This window comes from Orcinus orca, chromosome 1 (genome assembly GCF_937001465.1).
Source record: "Orcinus orca chromosome 1, mOrcOrc1.1, whole genome shotgun sequence".
Lineage (NCBI taxonomy): Eukaryota > Metazoa > Chordata > Mammalia > Artiodactyla > Delphinidae > Orcinus > Orcinus orca.
In genome coordinates, this window is record NC_064559.1 from 136,834,883 (window position 1) to 136,857,203 (window position 22,321).

Sequence of the window (22,321 nt, forward strand, 5' to 3'; positions counted from 1 at the left end):
TCAAGACTCAACTCCAAGTTCATCCTCTCAGTGAAGTCTTCCTCAGTCACTCTCCTATAACCCAGATGCTGCCGATGCCTCCACAGCAATTCACACCTCTGTGGAGCCTTGTCACATTGTATTGTGTTTATTCACATGTGTGTGTTGTCTCCCTCATCAGATTGTGAGCATTTCAAAGCAGACTATTCCGTCATCTCTGTATCCCCCAAGCCAGCACAGTATAGGCACCTGATAAATGAATGGATGGTCGTGATGGTTCAGTGACACTATTGACAGGAAAAGGGAGAGAAGTTTTCTTTGCCATGAGCTTGCTACTTTAGGCTTATTTCTGTTCTACTTCTCTCAGGTCTTCTTTCAAGTACAACTATCTTTCCCTTTCACCCCATCTGTTCTTGCTCAACAGAGGCAGATAGTCAATATTAATTACTCTGAGATTATATTTGAAGATCATACCCTAGTCAACTGCAGGTAGGCAAGATCACAAAATTATCTAGATGCTGAATGTATTAGTGGTATTCCTCATATTTTAGAGACAAGCCAAAAGAGGCAAATTTTCCAGGACTACTGATCCAGAGAATACAAGAGGATAAACTCTCCCTTAGGACAAGTACTATAATAAAATAACTGTTGTCACTTATAAACCAAAAACTTCATATTCAGTATCTCATTTTCCCTTTCAACAACACTATGAAGTAGTTAGTGGTGCGCTGGTAAAAGTTTAAAAACTGGCTTTCTGGTAAAAAGAGAAAGAGGGAGAACCCTGGATTTGTTGCAATTTCTATGGGGTAAATATTCTCACTGTGGCTGATTTAAGCTGTCAACCTGACATCGCTGAGTGCAAAGTTGGCAAGAGATATGTAGGAGCAGAGTCATAGAGATGATAGACCAGAAATAACCTCAGGAGCCTAGATCTGGGATCAGCAGACATTTTCTGTAAAGGGTCCGATAGTAAATATTTTAGGCTTGGTGGGACATATATTGTCTTTTGCAACTACTTAACTCTGCTATTTTAGTACTGAAGCAGCCATAGATAATATGTAAACAAATGAGCATTGCTGTCTCCCAATAAAATTTTACTTATGGATGCTAAAATTTGAATTTCATATAATTTTCATGTGTCCTGAAATTTTATTATTCTCTTGATTTTTTTCTAAACCCATTCTTAATTTGCAGGCTATGCAAAAGCAGGTAGTTACTGACTCTGGGCATAGATAATAGTAAGAATAGTAGAAAAATAATTAGGAAGTAATGAGTTTTGAGCATTTATTATGCTTATTTCAATATATTTTATTTAATTATAACTCTACATAGTTTATTTTTTAATAATGGCTATATTTACACCTGGCTTGCAAATTTCTTGAAAATTTAACAATTGACTCCTGTGAGCCAGTATGAACTGTCTCTGTCACAACAATGAAATAGGTATTGTTATCTCTGTTTTACAGATGAGAAAACTGAGCTTCAGAGAGGTTATTTGCTCTTGATTACACAGAAAGTAAATGAAGGAGCCAGGACTTAAAGCACATCTGCCTGATTCCAGAGACTAAACTTCTAATTACTGTCTAAGAATTCTGGAGCTTTGGAGAATGGGTTTCTAGTAGGCTGCCAGATTGCCAGATGAGTGAGATATGTTTCTCTGTACACAATGACATAGAAAATACACACATAATGGATATGCACACTCACTGCAAACTCAGTCTATTACCTCGGCCATGGTTGTTTACCAGTGAGTGGAATGTGGTCAGAAAGGAGCCTTCCGCTACATGTCAGAGTTTTGGAAAGGGTTTTGGTTGGAAAAGGTTGCAATTAGTAGCAATAATGAGGGCTGGGAATTACCTGTGGATTTCATTTATCTGTGTTATCTCAATATCTGGGCCACATTCTGAATTTGTTTCTCTCATACCCAAGAAGAGATGATGCCCATGACTATTCCAAACGTTTGGCCTCACCCTTCCCTTCCCTTACCCTCTGAAAAGAAAAAGAATTAAAAACTGATAGAAAAAAGTGATGGTTTACAACTATTTTGGTTCAAATGTTACCTTTGCCATCTTGCTGGACACATCCAGCACTAAACAGACCACTTTGTCGCCAGCCTGTATGAGAGAGAACGTGGGAGGAGGCGGAAGCTCAGTCCCTTTCATGGGAAAACTGTTATTAAAGTCGTCAGAGTCTGTGATTACATCCCACGTACTTCTGAGGCTGCACATTTGGTTCTGCAGGTTTGGAGCCTCTTGGTTGTGGGTACTTGCATTACAGAATTCAACCACCTTGAAAAAGAATAAAATAAAAGTACTCAGAAAATAATCAGAAAATAAAAGTACTCTTCTCACACTAGACATACTTCTCATTCTCAAGCAACTAAAGGTAAGAGGAAAGGTGAGCTGAAACATGAGAAATCAGAAGTGCTACAGCTATGTCCTTCTTTACTTCAAGAATGCCATTGAATTTACAGATAAACCTTGGCACCCTTTGCTTGAAACTCTGGCACGCATGTGGTACTGAGGTCAACCTCTGTTAAAGTTTTCGTGCGCTTAGGTAACAGAGAGTAGACCGTGTATAAATATCTTAGGCTTTAAAAAAATAAAACAAACTCTCAACTTCCTTAGCATGATAATGTGTTAAAGAAAACACCCCAGGAGATGTTATCTTATCTTGATCAGCCTATTCCTTGGAATGATATTTAATAACCACTGCACCTTTATCTATTGATCAATAAACCTATATTGAGCTAGTTCAAATATTGACCTCTGTAAGACTAGGATAAGGAGAAAACCAACTTAAATCTACTTCCTGATCTCTTTCCCCATTTGGAGATATAGCCATAATTCATACAATAATACTAAACCTTGGCAGCACCTCTTTTAAAGGCATGATTTGCATTGCAAAGTAATGTGTTATCTACTTCCCAGTGGCTATATTCCTACAAACAGTAGATGCTTCCTGCTAACAGAGCTATGGAAGCTTAGAGGTAAAAGAAATCTTACAGATTCTCTAGCCCCAACTCTAATTTCTTAGAAAAGGAAGCTGAAGCTTCAAAAAGTTAGTAATTGCATAAGAACATGAGTTTCTTAGTAGGATGGGGAGATATGATAGAACGTGTTTTGTTGTTTTTGTCTGTATGTTTGTTTTTAACTCTTTTCTTTATATTTCATGACTATGGTTAGGAGATGGTAAAAGTTTTCTGACTGGATATTAATGAGTAGGTGTTTCAAATGACCAGAAAGATAGTACCTAGCCACAAACAATGTGGATGAAATAACATGGAATTAGCTTGGCTTCAGATATTAAAGCTGTAAATTAAATTAAAACCATAATGAATTGGACAAGAAATATGAAAAAGCACCTTAAAGTTACAGATGACTCTTAGCCTTGACTAAAACCAGACTGAAGAAAAAAAAATTATCTAAAAAAAGAATGTGTCAATCCAAGGAACATTGGGTTAGTCATAGAAACAGAAAACTTCACAGAGACACTGCCCACAGTGTTCCCAGCTCAATGGAGAGGACGTGACCCACAGATGTGATGAAGTTGGACAAATGTATCAGGTTATGAAGGCTGATGTGACTAAATCTCTGCATCTCCTAACTCCCTCCTTTCTGATTCCACACTCTCAAAATAGGCCTCTGGGTAGAATTTGGCTGTTCCGTGCTGCTTCTGTCAGAGAGAAAATGAACTGGCTAGAGAATGCGAGTGTCAGATCGCCATGACAGAGTACTCTTTTTAAATAATTTTAAAAATGTGTTCTGGATTCCTACACAAGTCTCTTGTCAGTTAGCGTGGAATACTGACAAGATTGAGTTTCTGAACCTGCAAAGCTAAGGGTTAGTTGACTTCCCTTGGTAACACCTGACTTTTCTTTTTAAGTTCTAGAATATGCAAAACAAGGGAAAGAGAATTAGGGAATTCCATTAAAATAAGAGTGGTTTGCTACCTTAAATGAAGAAATATAATCATACTTTACATCCCTGTCATTAACCCAGTACACTTTCCTGTGAAAGGATATAGAAGCACCACCATACGAGCAATTTATTTTGAAGACTCCAGGTTTCCCCTTGTTAAATCACCTTCCCTGGAGAGCAAATAATCACTTTTCTAAAGGAAACAATTTTTACTGATCAGCTTGGACTGTCGAGGGGGGGCACTGAGTTTTTTTTTTTAATCTGTAAAGTAAAAACTAGATGAACTCTAAGGTTCCCCAAGCTCTAAAATGTAGTGAATCTTTTTTCTTTTCTTTTCTTTTTTTTTTTTTTTGACTACATTGGGTCTTAGTTGTGGCACATGGGATCTTTCATTGCGGCGCACAGGCTTCTCTTTCTGTAGTTTGGCATGCAGGTTTTCTCTCTCTTGTTATGGTGTGTGGGCTCCAGAGCACATGGGCTCTGTAGTTTGCAGCACATGGGCTCTCTAGTTGAGGCACGTGGGCTCAGTAGTTGTGGCACGCAGGCTTATTGCAGTGGCTTCTCTTGTTGCGGAGCATGGGCTCTAGGAGTGTGGGCTTCAGTAGTTGTGGCGCACAGGCTTAGTTGCCCCTCGGTATGTGGGATCTTATTTCCCTGACCAGGGATTGAACCCTCCTCTCCTGCATTGGAAGGTGGATTCTTTACCACTGGACCACCAGGGAAGTCCCAAATGTAGTGAATCTTAATTGTCTTTTTGTTTAAATACTTAAAACATATCAGTCTATCTTGGGAAAAGATGGAATCTTGTAAGAGTTTGTTATTCTAAGGCCATACTTACAGAAGATAAACTTTGCATGAACATTATCGATGCAGTTGCATTTTGGGTGCTATTGTATATAAACATGCATCCTTCTTTGAAAATCTTGCTAATAATACAGTTTTCTTGGGGGCAAGGGCCTCTTTCACACAAGAAAATGCCTGTGATGTCAGATGAACACCTGAAATAGGAAGAGACATTGGGTCTGTTTTAGAAATGCTTATGTTTCTTTCTTATTGGCTCATAAAATAATTTGTTTCTAGGATCGTAGATTGCTAGATACACAGAAGACATTTTAAAAACTATTAAGAAAGGTCATTAATTTACAAATGCACTCCACTTGATTTTAAAGCATTTGATTTTGATGAGAGGCTCTGTATTGCCAAGGGCTTTACCAGCTAAACAGGGTCAAAGCAAAAGTCACCGAGAAATCAACATGAACTTTTGGAGGCCTGAGGAAGGTCATGAGTGGTAGTATCCTGAATCAGGGCTCCTTTGAGTTCATTGCCATTGGACATCAGAGGAAGAAGAGAATGAACATCTAATGATGATATTTAAAAGGATTCCTTCCTATATAAGCAGTCTCAAATGCTGTCAATGGGATAAAAAACCATCTAAATTTTGGGAGAAGAATCAGTCAATATCTACCAAAATTACAGCTAAAATTACCCTATGACCTGGTAATTGTTGGAAGCTATTCAATAGATATACGGATCTGCCTGCATATAATGGAAATAACTTATTTATAGCATTATGACTTGTAGTAATAACAAAATATGGTGAACAACTCATTTGTTCAATAATAAGGGACTGGTTGAAAAATTATGATATATCCATACAATGGAACACTATGCAATTAAAAGAAAGAAGAGTGAGGAAAAATATATATTCATATTTATTTGAATTTTCCTGAAGAAACACAGAAAAAATAAATGAGAAACTAATAAAAATGGTGATCTAGAGGGGATGAAAGGGAACAGGGTGAAGAGAGTGGTGGGAGTATGCTATATAAGAGTATAACTTTTTATATTGTTTTGGCATTTGACCACATAAATACTTACCAATTTTTTAAAAAATCCAATAAAACTGAAAATTGTCAGTTAAGTTTTGCAGCCATTATAAACTCTATTTTAGCGTAAAAAAAAATAAACAGTGAATTTTAAACATGCAAAAAAACACTAACCTTGTCACTTTAATTTGATTTTGCCCATTTACGTAGAAAGGTTTCTCATTGTTATATTCATCAAACACACCCCAACGGAGATGAGCCCATTCGTGAACAAACACTCTGCCTGTGGAAGAGAGAGTTTTTGTTTTGAGTTCCTAAAATTTCATCAATAGACCTTGCTAATCAGTGAATACGTAACATCACCTGACTATATATACTCATTCTGAAGGGTTGACGTGCAATTCTTGCTTCCACTTTCCTCTTCCCAACCCCGTTCCCATCTCCTTCTGCTTTACCCCCACCATTGTAAAAGAGGCAGTGTGAAAATATGTTTAGTCTGGAAGTGCAAACCAGTGATTTACCTGTTGCATATCTGTTTGAAATTAGTGAGGAGTCTCACATTCTCTCATTTCCCTAAGGAAGCTGCCTAAGGTTTTCTGTTTAGCTTTATACATGCCTATAAGTTAAGGATTCTGGGAAAGGAAAAGAAGCATATGGACTGAATGTTCAATTCAATGGACTGAATGTGTATGTCCCCCCAGAATTCATATGTTGAAATCCTGACCCACAATGTGAAGGTGTTAGGAGGTGAGGCCTTTGGGAGTGATTATTAGATCATGAGGGTGGGGCCTTCATAAATGGGATGAGTGCCCTTATAAAAAGACCCCAGAAAGTTTCCTTCTTTCTGTCATGTGAGGACACAGTGAGAAGATGGCTGTCTATGAACCAGGAAGTGGGCCTTCACAGAAACCAATTTGGCTGGTGCCTTGATCTTGGACTTCCAGTCCCCAGAACTGTGAGAAAGTTCTCTTGTGTATAAGCCTCCCAGTGTATGCTATTTTGTTATAGTAACCCAAATCGACTAAGACATCAAACCAGCAAATAAATCTTTCCTATTCTTCAGTTTGTGTTATCCAGGCATGCCTGCCACTCTTTTTTCCTATAGATAATTCTCCTGTCTACAGCAATGATTGAAACCCTGGGGCCAGGGAGGGAAGAAGGAGCAAAAAGGATCATAGAACCTCCTCACCAGCTTGGGTGGTCCTTTCTCTTTCATTTTATTCCTGATTCTCCATGTTTATCTTCAAATCTTAGCTCATGAAAATCCTCATTGTCAGCATCAAATCCCTTATAAGTTTATCTCTACCTTTCTAAATCTTGTATTTTCTTCAATGTTCAGCTAAAAACTGACTTCTCCCCAATAGAAATTTTCCAGATTAACTCCCCTCCCCAAGTACACTTTTCTTTCTGAATTCTTTTAAGATCTGGGAACCCAGGAAATGTTTGCTGAGTTGACTCAGGCTGTGGCATATTATGCATTTTTTGGACCTTGGAACATAGGAAGGGAGGGGAACAGTCTAAGCTGAAAGTGCTAAGGAAAAGTTTCTGCCTACTCATGGAATTTAGAAGTGCTGGTGAAGTCATATATTTGTGCAGAGATTATCAGCACCTCAGAGTTACCAGGAAAAAAAGCCATTTTTATAAAGTTTTATAAAGTGTTTTATAAAGTGTGTTTTATAAAGTGTGTTTTATAGAGTGTGTGGCTCCACTTCCTGCTAGTTATTCAGAGGATAATAAAATCTATTTAGATTTAAATGGGGGTAAAAGTGAAAACATCATTTGAAAAGCACTGCTGTACGTTAAAATCAAAAACAAAAAATTAAGAATTGGATAGTTAGCCCTTGACCTACTCATTTTTCTCACCACAGTTTCTTTCTCAGATCTCATCCACTAAATGCCAATCTCCAAACCTATGACGCTGGCTTCACTGTCAAACTCTAGTCATCCTTTTTCCGCCACAGGCTGGGTCTTTCCACCAGCATAGTCCACTTTCCTCACAATCACTTGCCTAAATCCAGACTTGTGGATTTCCCCTTTAAACTGGTCCCTTCGGGCCTCCCTGGTGGCGCAGCCATTGAGAGTCCGTCTGCCGATGCGGGGGACGCGGGTTCGTGCCCCGGTCCGGGGGGATCCCACATGCCGCGGAGCGGCTGGGCCCGTGAGCCATGGTCGCTGAGCCTGCGCGTCCGGAGCCTGTGCTCCGCAACGGGAGAGGCCACAACAGTGAGAGGCCCGAGTACCGAAAAAAAAAAAAAAAAAAAAAAAAAACTGGTCCCTTCTATTTCTGCCCAAAACCTGGTGTGTTACTTAATGCTGCCCACACACACACTCCTTGCCTTTCACTCTGAAGCAGTTCTGACCTCTGTTTCATACTTTTTCCCCTCTGGAATATCTCTCATTACTTAGAGTTGTTAGGATTAAATAAGATAACATTTGAAAAGCAAATAGCACAGCACTTGGCACGTAGAAAATTCTCTTGTTCTTGTTACTCTCTTTCTTGTCCTTCCCATCTCACTGCCTTCGATCTTACTCAAGTCTCATGGCCTCATACCTGGACTTCTAGTTATTCTCCTGATATCCAGTTTCTCCCTCATTGATCTGAGGGAGTCAGATTATCCTCACAGCCAGATTTAGCTTCTGAAAACCCTGCTTGGATGGTTTCACTCCTATGTTTATAAACCTTAAGTTGTAACTTGCTAATTTGGGCATTTGAGGCTCTCCATCACCTACCCCATGTGCATTTCAGCATTTTCTCCCACTATTCACTTCCCATAGTTTTTCTGCACCATCAGTGGGGTCTACTGTGCCCATCTCTCAAATATGCCCTGGATTCTTCTGCTGCCACGGTTTTATTCATACTTTTCCCACTCTCTCTCCCTTTTTTCCATTTATCAAAATTATATTCAACCTTAAGATCCTCTTCTTTGTGAGGCCTTTTCTGACCACCTTTAGCTCAAAATGCTCTCCCTCTTCACTGAATTCTTATAGCATGCCCTGTCTGGGCCACTAATCTGGCACTTAACCCTTTCTGGCTCACTTTGTCCCTCATCTTTTCATGGGCACGTGGCCTATCTCCTCACCCCAATGGTAAGTCCTTGGCAGGTTTCAGGTTCTGTGAGTCCCTTTTAGCATTAAGCACAGAATACTGTAAATAGTGCTGTCCATTGTCTATTTCTTGATTGGTCAAACTTACCTCGTGATCCATAGACAGCTGTTAAGTCATCATTTAGTAGAAAGTCAAGTGTGAAATGAATGTATTTTCCCTCTTTTCCACACCCTCTGTATTGCAAGGTATATGGATCATCTCCATGTGCCCCATACCAGTCAGTCACTATGACATTTGCCTAAATTAAAAGAAATGCCTTGTAATACTCTACATCGCGACTGTAATGTTGGTGACATAAATATCTACATTTGTTAAAACACTTTGAAGTGTACATTTAAGATATGTGTCCATTTTTCTATATGGATTGTATCCCAATTTTAAAACAGATTAAAAAAATAAATGCCTTTAGATGGAGTTTAAAATGCATTCACAACTAAATATCAACAAAACTATCTGTCACTTTCAAAAGCATATATATTTTAAAAGCTTATCAAATTTCCATGGAGCTTCATTACTTTCATTTGACCTTCCCATTTTCCAGATTAAAATTTTCTCAAAAGTCAACACTGTAAAATTCTGATATTATAAATCACGATAAAAAGTAATTTAAAAGTTTGAAGAAATTTTAAGAACATTTACACATCATTCAGAGCTGTACTGTAAAATGTTATAGCCTTTTGTGAACAACTTTCTGTGGGTTCTTTCATCAGTGCAAGACAATAGGATATGTTTCTTTTAAGCCTTTTCCTTTTATTCCCATAACCAATCAGATGAGCAAAACAATTATTCCATTGAAGTGATATTTCATACTGTACCCTTACCATTTCAATTACTATTTATAAAACACAATATTTTAAGTCAGAAGCTAAAGTAAATATCTATTCAAATAACCATCTAGAGAACACAGTTTTATATACAACATTGTTCCTTTTATTTTGAGGAATAAAGATAATATGTTGTCTCAAGACTTGCCCTTAGAAGTTAAGTATGTTGTTAATTTTTTTTTGAGTTGATTATGGAACAATAGATCTAATATGATCTTATAAATATATATATAACGATCACTATACGTACTACATGTGTACTGGTGTGTGTGTGTGGGGGGTGTACACACTGCTGAGGAATAGTGGAAGGTAATATTTTCTTTTTATTGTCCATATTTCTACATTGTCCTTTTGCAACAAGCATGAATTATTTTTATAATAATTAGCATTTTTTTTTAGAAAGATAAGAATTCAAGCCAAGGACTTTGCAAGGCAACACCTGTGAAAAGGGCTACAGGCATCATGCCCTTGAATAGTCTTCACTTGGACAAAACCTCATTTCTATGTCTGGAAAGTTGTCCTGAAACAAAAAGGAAAGAGTACACTGTATGGGATAGAATACTCAGGCTGTTTGGGGTTATATACTACCCTACAGACCATAGTAATACAGCTTTTATGTACTTTTATCCTACCCCTCCCCCCTCCCCTGCATCCCACCTACATTAGACTGTAGAGTCACAAGGAGAGGAACTATCTTGCTTTTCCTTGTGTCCTCTGCCATGCCTAGCATGGTTCCTGTATGTAATGATCATTTGCTAAGTGTTTGCTTGATTGACATTATGAGGTTAAAAGAGTTGGCATCTAGCAGATATATGAACAGCCTTCAGTGACTCTTTCCTTTAATCTTTCTGTTCAGTCATTTGTTTTTGTTTTTGTTTTTGTTTTGTTTTTTTTGCGGTACGCGGGCCTCTCACTGTTGTGGCCTCTCCCGTTGCGGAGCACAGCCTCCAGACGTGCAGGCTCAGCGGCCATGTGGGATCTTCCCAGACCGGGGCACGAACCCGTGTCCCCTGCATTGGCAGGCGGACTCTCAACCACTGCGCCACCAGGGAAGCCCTGTTCAGTCATTTTTGCTTTATTTATTTATTTATTTATTATTATTTATTTCTCTCTTCTTCATTAGGATGAGGAGTAGCACCTGGGTTTGGTGTTGGTTATCTCCAAGACTTTTTGTCCCACTAAAGGCCAGATTGATTAATGACAACTATGTAAGGTGGCTAGAGACAGTATAGCTTAGAGCAAAGAGCATAGGTTTTGGAATCAAACAGGCATGAATTCAAATTGCTCTTTAATTTACCAGCTGTTTGACTTGGGATAAAATCCTTACCATATTTGAGCCTCAGTTTCCTAATTTGCGATAACAGCAACTAATTTTAGGTGTCTGAGAATTAAGCAATATATACAGAATGCCTAGCATTTAGTTGAAGTTTAATAAACAATAGCTCTGTTCCCAGTTTATCCCAGTTCATCTATCACTCCTATCTCCAAGCCCAATCATCAAATGCTTTCACCTGGTCATAAATCAGATAGTTTTAAGGACCCCTTTAACTTTAACTTCTTCAGGACACTGGGGTGCCTTTGAGATTGCTATATCATTCAATAACTTCAAAGGAGATCTAAGAATTAAAACAATCTTAGGAAAATTCATACCAAATGACACAAATAAGGAAAAGGGGAAACTACCACAGTCTCAGCCCTTCTATCGGAGCTGTAATTACAGATCTTGAACCCACTCCATTGCTGAAGCCCTGAGCTATATTCTCAATGCCTCTGCTCCTGCCCTTTCTGGTAGCTGCTAGGACTCTTGATCACAGTAATTTCAAACAGTCATTTGCCAAATTTATTTAACATTTATTTATAGCATGCATACCAGTATGTGCCAGACATTATCATGGATGCTTAATTATAATCTACAGCTTATGAGAGTCCTTTGAAGGTTCTTTTTTTGGTTGGAAAAAAAAAAAAGGTAGCCATGCCTCTCTTCCCTGCTTTCTGCCTTGCTTCTTATCAACATACTCCTCAAAAACAGTGTCCTGGACTTGGGCTAATGTGAAATTCTGCTAATTTGCACTCTTGCAGGACAAGAAAGTCATATTTTTATATGCATGGGTGGCTTAGGTTTCTGTCTGTACATGTATGTTTACTGTCTCTGACAGGGTGGGAAATGAGGATAGTCATAATTGAAATTATTCCCTTTACAGCTCATACTCAGTAGAATAAAACTAGTTCTTGGTCCTTAACCAAAAATTTCAGAAAGGACTCTGTAAGTTACATAGTAAAGAGATCTTCTGAGAGGCCGCTTGGGCAATGGCATTTTGCTTATTTTTTACTCCATAATTTTCACTCATTTATTACATTTCCATACATTTTGCACATAACAATCTTTTCAATAATATTGTTTGTGTATTAATATTAATTTGTTTTTGTCTAAGTTCTCACTTTTAAAGTTTGAACACATTATATTTTTTTCTTGAGTTAAGCACATTTAATGAAATCTTGAATTACCTTTTCATATGATTCTTGTTTTACTTTGCTGTAATTATTAGCTTTCCACGTGGCAGGTATTAAAATCTTTATATTTCTGAAAAACACTCTTCTCTTGGTAGCATTGAATAGGTAATAAGAAGCTTCAGTTATCATTTCCTGTAACCAAATAAAAGAAAAGCTTATTTTATCACTTGTAACTTCTTAATGTTTTAGTTTTCTGGTTATACTTGAACAAGCAGTAATAACAATAAGGAAGGAGCCCATTTCTTTTAGAGACAGTATTAGATTTTTGGGAAAACCTAGGAGCAAAATAAATAAACTTCAAATGGTTATCTGGAAGAGATTTTAAGACACTAATTGTGCGTCTGGGTTTGCCTATATAATTTTCCAAATTTTGTGAAAGACTTCTAAGCTTTTACCGAACAAATCCTTTTCACGGCACACCTTTCCAAGACCACACCTTATGACAATACTGATTTCACTAAAGCAATACCAAAGGGAGACTCAAGTAATGGAGCTATGGGCCTGCCTTACCATATCAAGGTGAAAATAGTTAACTGCTTTACAGAACATTCAGGTGAAAAGAAAGAATGTTGCTCTTTGGCACTCCGTTCAAACTCTCACTCTTTCTGTCTGAGAATTCCAATCCTCAGGATGGAATCCAACAACATAATTTTAATAGACACAATCATGCTTATTCATCAGTCAAACATCTGGTCTTTGTTGCCACAATGGATTATTTTTTAAGTTGCTACCCCAAAAACAGCCATGTAGTTAAACACAAAAGCTAAAATTAGTAGTAACCAGCAACAACAAATAAAAGAGGGCTAGATCAACAGTCTGTGAGCTGAGACTACACAGAATTACGTGAACAAACTGGCTTGGCTGTTAATTGTAATTTTTGCTGCTATTTTTGAGAAACAGCACTTTCCTTACTGCTCAAATACAAACCAGGCAACTCCTTAAAGAAGGCTACAGGTCTGCTCGAATAGGATAATGGTTTTGACTTCATACTTGCCACTCACCTTAATGTTTGGGATGAGTTTCTGATCCTCGGATACCTGAGGATTGATTGCAACAAGTAATCCATTATACCCATTTTCTTGAAGCTGCACTCCGGCTCCCAGGAATAGGAGTTCCAGACCTAGGACCACCAGGAGAGTCACAAACTTCAGGCTGCAAACAGGACCTGCACTGTCCCCGTGCGTCATGTTGCAGAAAACCGTCTGCTTTACTCACACTGGTCCTGCTGGGCACATTGTGCTAAGTTGTCAATGGCGGAGCAGGTAGTTTCTTCCTGAACTTGGAAGGGCTTAGAGCTTGTGATGAAGGAGGTGCCTTCTTTGCAAAATCTGGGGTGGATCTTTCGGAGACCTGTCTCTACAAGTCTTTTTTCTCTGGGCGATGCCACACTTGCATGTTCTGTGGCTGAGCTTCCTCCTGAATCATGATTTGGCAAGAAATCTTCCACCCCTTACTCATTTTATGTCTTCTCAAATGGAAATAAGACAAAAGGAGCTTAAAAGAGGGAAGCCTGGCTGGCTGGGCTGAAAATCAGAGAATCTGGGTTTTTCCATCCACTTGCAGTAGAAGTACAGAAATCTAGAAATCCTTGACAACCTCCTCCATCATTCAGAGCAATTCCTTCCCTACTGCACTCGTCATTTTTTGTTTGATGTAAGATTCCTTTGTCTGCTTATTTTGAAGATTTGGAAATCCATCCTGCAGCCCTGTCCCTGGAGCCTTGCATTAGGTAGTCTGGGAGAGCTCTCAGCTGATGGCTGGTGGGGGGAAGGTATCAGATATCCCCCAGAGAGGGCCAAGTGCCAGGAACTTAGATGTCTGTGCAGACCACAGAGGCCTTGCCTTCTGTCCTTGCTGCCTTTTCTCTCTTGATCAAGGAAAAGGATGAATTTCTCTTTCAGCACCTCTCTCCTGAGAGCAAGACTATGCCTCCATCAATCTTCCACTTCCAGGCTTCCCTGGTGGTGCAGGGCCTGCCAGTGCAGGGGACACGTGTTCGATCCCTGGTCTGGGAAGATCCCACATGCCACGGAGCAGCTAAGTCCATGCGCCACAACTACTGAGCCTGCACTCTAGAGCCCATGAGCCACAACTACTGAAGCCCGCGTGCCTAGAGTCCGTGCTCCACAACAATAGAAGCCACTGCAGTGAGAAGCCTGTGCACCGAAAACAAGAGTAGCCCTCGCTCGCCACAACTAGAGAAAGCCCGCATGCAGCAACGAAGACCCAACGCAGCCAAAGATTAAAAACAAAAACTTCCATTTCTGCAGTAACTATCACAGGATCTGGAATATAGCAGGCCTCACAAATATTTTATGAGTGATTAATAATATTACCCAATAATTTTATAATGCTTTAGAGCTTACAAATGAACCTACCTAAATGTCAATTCCCAGATACAGGTATAATTTTTTTATTTCTATGTTTCAATGAAGACACTGAGTCTCAGAAAGATTATGAAAATTAGCCAGTGGGGAAAGGTGCTAACTTTTATTGTGTGCTGGGCTTTATCCTTCCTATCTTATGGGTGACAAAACTAAGGCTCAGAAAATCTAAGTAACTTGTTCAAGGCTGTGTGAGTATTGTCATAGGGCTAGAATGAAACCAACTGATTCCAAGTTCCATTGTTTTTCAATGTATCGTGTCTCTCATGTTCTCAAGAAACTAGAAATGAAGTGTTAAGAGCTGAAATGTTGAGGGATATTGAAGGGAATTTTTCTCTTACTGTCCTTCTGTTTGGAACCTTTTCTCCCACTGCTTCTCACCTGTTTTCCTTCAAATTCCTGTTTTGTCCTGGAAGCCTGAGCTGAGCTCCCTACCTAGCTCAAATCCCCTCTTTCATGCTTTCAGTGCATCAGATACCTCTCCTTTGAAGCATGATCATGCCTACAATGTCACATTCATGTTGTGTAATTGGTTGTCTCCTTCACGCTGAAGGGCTTATGCGAGAAGGACCCTGTCAGTTTTTATCACTACCTTCTCAGCACCTAGATCAGTAAACACTCAATAAGTATTTGTTGAATGAATGAATGAACAGAATCAGAGAAGTAAATTAAAGCAGATTCCGAAGAAGCCCTGGATTATAGTTAGAAAATGATCTCCCCAACTTTGAAAGTATCAGTTCTAGAAGGTATCGCTTCTGCTCTGGAGCAGTTTCCCTCTTGATCCCTCTTGAAGGAAGTTGCTTGGGTTTTGGTTGTTCCCCTGGGGGTGTTGGAGAATAGAATATCGCTGGTCACCACGTGACTGCCAGAGTTGCTCATGCTACAGCTCAGAGGTCAATTTAGCTGTCTTGTCTTCTCGGGCTGATTCCCAGCCGTGGGTTTTTTCCCCTCGCTCACGCTGTGTCTATAGAGTGGAAGCTCCAAGGCGTGGCAACTCCAAAGGCTTTGCCTGGAACTGTGACTCATTGGACAGAACAATGCACTTTATTTTCAGCTTTCCTTGGCAGTTTATTTTCTTACACTAATCTCTTGTGCTTTTAAGAAAAACATTCCCATCAGCAAAGCAATATACTAAAAAATTAAACTCATAAGCCACACCAGGAGAGTAGCTTTTCACCACAATCAGGGATGTTTCTTCTTGCCACCGTGCACACTTATATAAGTTAACTGGCTGAGGGGGCCACTGAGGACTGACTTCCAGCTCTCTCTCTACTTGTTCTTGTCAACAGTTACAATGGCTCCCTTAGAATGTGGGGTAGAGAGTGCATGCAGCTTTATAAAGAACAGCCATAAATGAATAATCTTGTCAAACTTCACTTGGGTTAAAACCTGAACAGGCACAGTCGGGCTTTGCTCACCCTGGGCTGAGAGTCCAGGCATGACATCCATTCCTGTCTATCTACTTTTTGGTTCCTTGGTTCTGGAACCTAATCCCTGGGTCTGGCCACTTGGCTGGCACCTGTCTTTACAGATTCCCAGTCACTGATCCATTTTTTCACTATGTCTTGGGAGTCATATTCACTCCTGAAAGCCCTTTCCTACCACATCTGTTCTGACCTACCCTGAGAACCCTTTCTGCTCTCAGTAACCAGGCCTGGGGTCAGGCTAGCTGAGGATCTCTTCTTCCTGCCTTCTCTTCTGATCAGGCTGACCCTACAGGAGACAAAACTAAAAAGCTGGCAAAAACTGACTTAACTCAATAACTTAAAGGCATTCCTGAGCAGAGTGTCCACTTCTGATAAAGTGTGAGACTTTGTCAAAAAACCCACCTTATCCTTTCGCTCAAAAAAACTCACTGCTTCTGCCTATAGATTTTATGATATTTGAGAAATGAAACATACGTAAAGTGAAGAAATATGGGAATACAATGTTCAAGCATTTATTTCAATATTATATAAATTCTAGGAATCTGGTCTGTTTTTATCTGCTTTCAAGAAAATAAGAGTTATTCAATTTCAGTAACTGAAGAATCTAAAGCACATCTTTGTTCATTGTCTGAATCTGCAGTTCAACCTGAACCCAGAAGGCCTATTTTTTTTTTCATGGAGTCTGTAGGTTGAGACCCAAAATCAAAGTGAGTTAAACATGCAGTTGGTGTCAGAGAATCAGGAGATTTGACATCTTGAGGAGTCCAAGAAAGTTTTGGATTATTTTCTTTCAGGCTTTTGTTTCAACTCATCAGCAAACCCATTTAGAAGAGGAAAGTATAGTCCAGTGTGTGGCTTGGCTGCAAAGCTGATCGGCCACTTTCGTTTTGCAATGTTTATGAAATAAATCAAAACAGAAGGTGAAAAAAATTGTAGACTAAGAATTTGAATAAAACATGGAGCTTGCTAAGGACCCAGATGGCACATTTTATACCTCCCTTATCCCGTTTTCTTTATAGTTATACTCATTTTCAAGGCAAAGGAGTGAAGTGGATGGTGCAGATAGGGTCTGGGAAGTAATTTGTGTTTGGTGAGTCACCACCATGCCAAAGCATTGAGCGCTTACACTTCGTTTCTAGTTTCTTGAATTCTCCCTCTGCAGTCTTTCACCTCCGGGATTTTGCTAATAAGCCTTCTCCCCACCCTCATGGTGGCAATAACAAAGATGACTTTGTGCACCAGAGAAACCTCCAAAATTTGACAAAATGATTGGAAACAAGAACTACTTTTAATGATAAGCCAATAAAGAAAATGTGAGAAAGTTATGGAATATTCCTCATTTGCAAAAAATTCTATAAAATTGCATTCTATAAAATATTGTTCTATCCATTATGAACCAGATAGTGTATAGTATCATGGTATGTATAAGGTATTATCATTATTACTATCATTATTTTTCCAGAGAAGAAAAAAAGAGAAAGCAGAAATGTAGGGGAAATGTTGTAAAGAGATGAAAATAACCAGAGAGACTCAGAGAACAAGAAACAGATGTATTAGTATAAAATCTTGACTCTGTTTCCCTTTCTGTTTTCTTCCTGCTCTGATTCTGTCCTCAGTACCTCTCTGAGGCCCAGGGCTCTGCCAGATTCCCTGGCTTCCTCCATTCCCACAAACAGGGGGCAGCAGGTTTTTTGGTTTTCCTTCTCTCCTTATGCAGCTTCTACTAGTCCATTTAACCCCGCCAGCCCTGCAAAGAACAGGAAGCAACTCCAATTAGATCTGGCAATTGGGGGGATTAGGGCTCCCCCTTCTGTTTTTGGCGTGTAGGTACATGGGGCTCTGAATTCCCAGACAAAACTCTCAGCAAACAGAATTAGCCTGCAGGGACCTCCTTCTAGACTACAGCAAAAGCTACTTAGAGCAGTGCTTTTCAAACTTAAATATCCCTAAGAATCACCTGTTCAAATGCAGATTCCGACTCTAGAGGTCAAGGTAAGGCCCATATTCTGCACTCTTATCAAGCTCCCACGTGATGCTGAGGTTGCTGGTCTTTGAGCCCCGCTTGGAGCAGTCTTTATATCAAGAGTTCCGGGGGAATATCCACGGATTTACTTCATGATTACAGCCTTCACACTAGAAAAAGGCAGTCTATGTAGTCCTTAAATATATTTTAAAATTTTCTTTTGGGAAAGGCCTGTGTTTTCTTCAGAACTCAGGAAAAAAAATATTGCATTAATTATGGATTTTACAGTGACACCATTGTTTATTCTTTGGAAAGAAACAACTACAGAGTACAGAGTTAAAAATAACAACACCAATAAGTGGGTTTTAGATTCTCAAAAGCCATAATCATCTCTCTATTATTAAAGCCCTTGCCTCAAATTCAGTCTGTTTTCTTTTTGATCATTAGGTGAGTCTTGATAAGATTGTTTTAATGACCTCCGATAGATATCTAGCCTCAAGCAGTAACTCCCAAGAAGGTACCTTATTTAAACAAGGAACTGCTTCCTTAACTTTTATTTCTCTTTTTTCCCTTGCTCATTTATTCATTTATTCACTCAAAAATAAGATTGTATCAAATATATCTTAATAAGCCTGTTGAAAACATAAACTGTGTTTCTACTAGATGTCGGGCACTGTTCTAAGTGCTGGATGTAAAATGAATGAAATGGACCAAGTCCCTGTCTGCAGGGAGTTTACACTAGAGGAGAGAGAGAGACAACAAACAAATATAATGGGATACCTAGTGAAAGTGTTATGAAGAATAAGAAATCAGGTATAGGGGAAGAGGCAATGAGAGAGGTTTGTTATTTTGTATCAGGTGGTTGGGCAAAGCGTCACAGGTAATATTGTTAGGAGTGACGGAAGGAACCATTCGATCACTTGAGAGAGAAGTAGTGCAGGCCGACAGACGGGCAAGTGGGAAGGTCCTGAGGCTGGAGGGTGCTTGGAGTGAAATGAACACAGGAGAGAGCAGTGAGAGATGCCATGAACTGGAGGGAGCTGTGTCTAGAGCACAGATCACATAAGGCTTGCAACTGTAAAATTTAAGAAACAGAAACCTCAATTAAATAAAGTTTGGAGACCAGAAGGGGGAGCTCTCATGTCCTGAGATGATAGCTGAGCCCAACAGGAAAAAGAAAGACTGCTCTTCTTTTTATGAGGACTCAGCCAATGAAAAGCCATGGATTCTGGGTTTACTCTAACTTTCCCAACTTCCCTTTCTTCTCTACAAAGTCTCTCCTTCCCTTACTGTGGGGGACTTGCACGTGACTCACCATGGTTGGAGATCCCAAGTTGTAATTCTCTGCCCATCCCAAATCAACCCATCTTTTTTGGAGAAATACCTGGTAGTCTATTTGGTCAACCAGAGCTCATGGGAAAACTGGAGTTTACCCATGAAAGGGGAAATCAGTGGTGGATGTGGAGGAGTGACGTGATCTGACTTTCACATGTTTTGTGAGGAGGCCAAAGGTGGAAGCAGCGGCCAGCAAGGGGGTTATTGCTGAATGCAGGTGAAATGGACAGAGCCCAGACAACAATTTCGGTTGTCTTCTTTTATCCTTCCTTCAGCTTTCTAGGAGTCTCCTTTTCACCCGTCATTGAATATTTTTGCTATGAAGGTAAAATAAAAGCCCTTCAGCTTATAAGCTTATCAAGAGAGGAATCAAGGAATACTTATTGCCCAGAAGTGACGAGCATGATGCTAACTGCCAACAGAAGAGATAAAATGAGAAACAATGACCTGAAAAGAATCTGAGATCTGTAGTTACCTGTAGTTAAATGACATAAAAATATACTCCAAGTTTATAACATAAGGCTATGGTTCTTGATGCTTTGTCCATAAGTGCTCTGTAAATGGTAGCTATACTTGTTGTTATCAATATAATTCTCAGTTATTGTCAGCTGGAGTCCCCTTACTCCTCAGAGACCTACATGTAATTGGTTGTATCTATGTCAATTCCATGGCTTGTGGAAGATCAAGTCCCCTCCTAGACTTCTGCAACTGCTTGGACACTTGACTTCTTTTTTTTTTTTAACACCTTTATTGGAGTATGATTCATTTACAATGCTGTGTTAGTTTCTGCTGTATAACAAAGTGAATCGGCTATACATATAAATAAATCCCCACATCTCCTCCCTCTTGCGTCTCCCTCCCACCCTCCCTATCCCACCCCTCTAGGAGGACACAAAGCACCAAGCGGATCTCCCTGTGCTTTGCGGCTGCTTCCCACTAGCTATCTATTTTTACGTTTGGTAGTGTATATATGTCCATGCCGCTCTCTCGCTTCGTCCCAGCTTACCCTTCCCCTCCCCGTGTCCTCAAGTCCATTCTCTATGTCGGCATCTTTATTCCTGTCCTGCCCCTAGGTTCTTCAGAACCTTTTTCTTTTAGATTCCATATATATGTGCTAGCATATGGTATTTGTTTTTCTCTTTCTGACTTACTTCACGCTGAATGACAGACTCTAGGTCCTACCACCTCACTACAAATAACTCAATTTCGTTTCGTTTTCTTCCTAGGCTGAGTAATATTCCATTGTATATATGTGCTACATCTTCTTTTTCCATTCATCTGTCAGTGGACACTTAGGTTGCTTCCATGTGCTGGCTATTGTGACTAGTGCAGCAGTGAACATTATGGTGCATGTATTTTTGTTTTTTTTGTTTTTTATTTACTTATTTATTTATTTTTATTTTGGGCTGTGTTGGGTCTTCATTTCTGTGTGAGGACTTTCTCTAGTTGCAGCAAGTGGGGGCCACTCTTCATTGTGGTGCGTGGGCCTCTCACTCTTGTGGCCTCTCTTGTTGCGGAGCACAGGCTCCAGACGCGCAGGCTCAGTAGTTGTGGCTCACAGGCCTAGTTGCTCCGCGGCATGTGGGATCTTCCCAGACCAGGGCTCGAACCCGTGTCCCCTGCATTGGCAGGCAGATTCTCAACCACTGTGCCACCAGGGAAGCCCCCATGTCTCTTTTTGAATTATGGTTTTCTCTGGGTATATGCCCAATAGTGGGATTGCTGGGTCATATGATAGTTCTATTTTTAGTTTTTTAAGGAACCTCCATACAGTTCTCCATAGTGGCTGTATCAATATACATTCCCACCAACAGTGCAAGAGGGTTCCCTTTTCTCCACACCCTCTCCAGCATTTGTTGTTTGTAGATATTTTGATGATGGCCATTCTGACTGGTGTGAGGTGATACCTCATTGTAGTTTTGATTTGCATTTCTCTAATGATTAGTGATGTTGAGCATCCTTTCATGTGTTTGTTGGCAATCTGTATATCTTCTTTAGAGAAGTGTCTATTTAGGTCTTCTGCCCATTTTTGGATTGGGTTGTTTGTTTTTTTTGCTATTGAGCTGCATGAGCTGCTTGTAAATTTGGAGATTAGTCCTTTGTTTGCAAATATTTTCTCCCATTCAGAGGGTTGTCTTTTCATCTTGTTTATGGTTTCCTTTGCTGTGCAAAAGCTTTTAAGTAACATTAGGTCCCATTTGTTTATTTTTGTTTTTATTTCCATTTCTCTAGGAGGTGGGTCAAAAAGGATCTTGCTGTGATTTATGTCATAGAGTGTTCTGCCTATGTTTTCCTCTAAGAATTTTAGAGTGTCTGGCTGTTCATTTAGGTCTTTAATCCATTTTGAGTTTATTTTTGTGTATGGTGTTAGGGAATGTTCTAATTTCATTCTTTTACATTTAGCTGTCCAGTTTTCCCAGCACCACTTATTGAAGAGGCTGTCTTTTTTACATTGTATATTCTTGCCTCCTTTTATCAAAAATAAGGTGACCATATGTGCGTGGGTTTATCTCTGGCCTTTCTATCCTGTTCCATTGATATATTTCTGTTTTTGTGCCAGTACCATACTGTCTTGATTACTGTAGCTTTGTAGTATAGTCTGAAGTCTGGGAGCCTGATTCCTCCAGCTCTGTTTTTCTTTCTCAAGATTGCTTTGGCTATTCGGGGTCTTTTATGTTTCCATACAAATGGTGAAATATTTTGTTCTAGTTCTGTGAAAAATGCCATTGTAGTTTGATAGGGATTACATTGACTCTAGCTTGCTTTGGGTAGCATAGTCATTTTCACAATGTTGATTCTTCCAATCCAAGAACATGGTATAGATCTCCATCTGTTTGTATCATCTTTAATTTCTTTCATCAGTGTCTTATAGTTTTCTACATACAGGTCTTTTGTCTCCTTAGGTAGGTTTATTCCTAGGTATTTTATTCTTTTTGTTGCAATGGTAAATAGGACTGTTTTATTGATTTCTCTTTCAGATTTTTCATCATCAGTGTATAGGAATGCCAGAGATTTCTGTGCATTAATTTTGTATCCTGCTACATTA

The 22,321-nt window shown here is 39.5% G+C and overlaps 1 protein-coding gene across 2 annotated transcripts in view; it reads right to left on the reverse strand.

The window, feature by feature from the left end:
- Positions 1 to 13,466, reverse strand: part of CLCA2 (chloride channel accessory 2) — a 37,491-nt gene extending 24,025 nt beyond the window's left edge. Inside the window, exons 1-6 of one of the 2 annotated variants that reach the window (XM_004262983.3) lie at positions 13,168 to 13,466; positions 12,161 to 12,298; positions 8,919 to 9,069; positions 5,900 to 6,008; positions 4,738 to 4,897; positions 2,040 to 2,267 (exon numbers count right to left, since the gene is read on the reverse strand). In XM_004262983.3, the coding sequence (XP_004263031.1) occupies positions 2,040 to 2,267; positions 4,738 to 4,897; positions 5,900 to 6,008; positions 8,919 to 9,069; positions 12,161 to 12,298; positions 13,168 to 13,353 (972 nt within the window). In that variant the 5' untranslated portion in view covers positions 13,354 to 13,466. The remainder of the gene's footprint in view (positions 1 to 2,039; positions 2,268 to 4,737; positions 4,898 to 5,899; positions 6,009 to 8,918; positions 9,070 to 12,160; positions 12,299 to 13,167) is intronic. The other variant, XM_033432045.2, reaches the window with a different exon arrangement.
- Between the last annotated feature and the right edge of the window lie 8,855 nt (positions 13,467 to 22,321).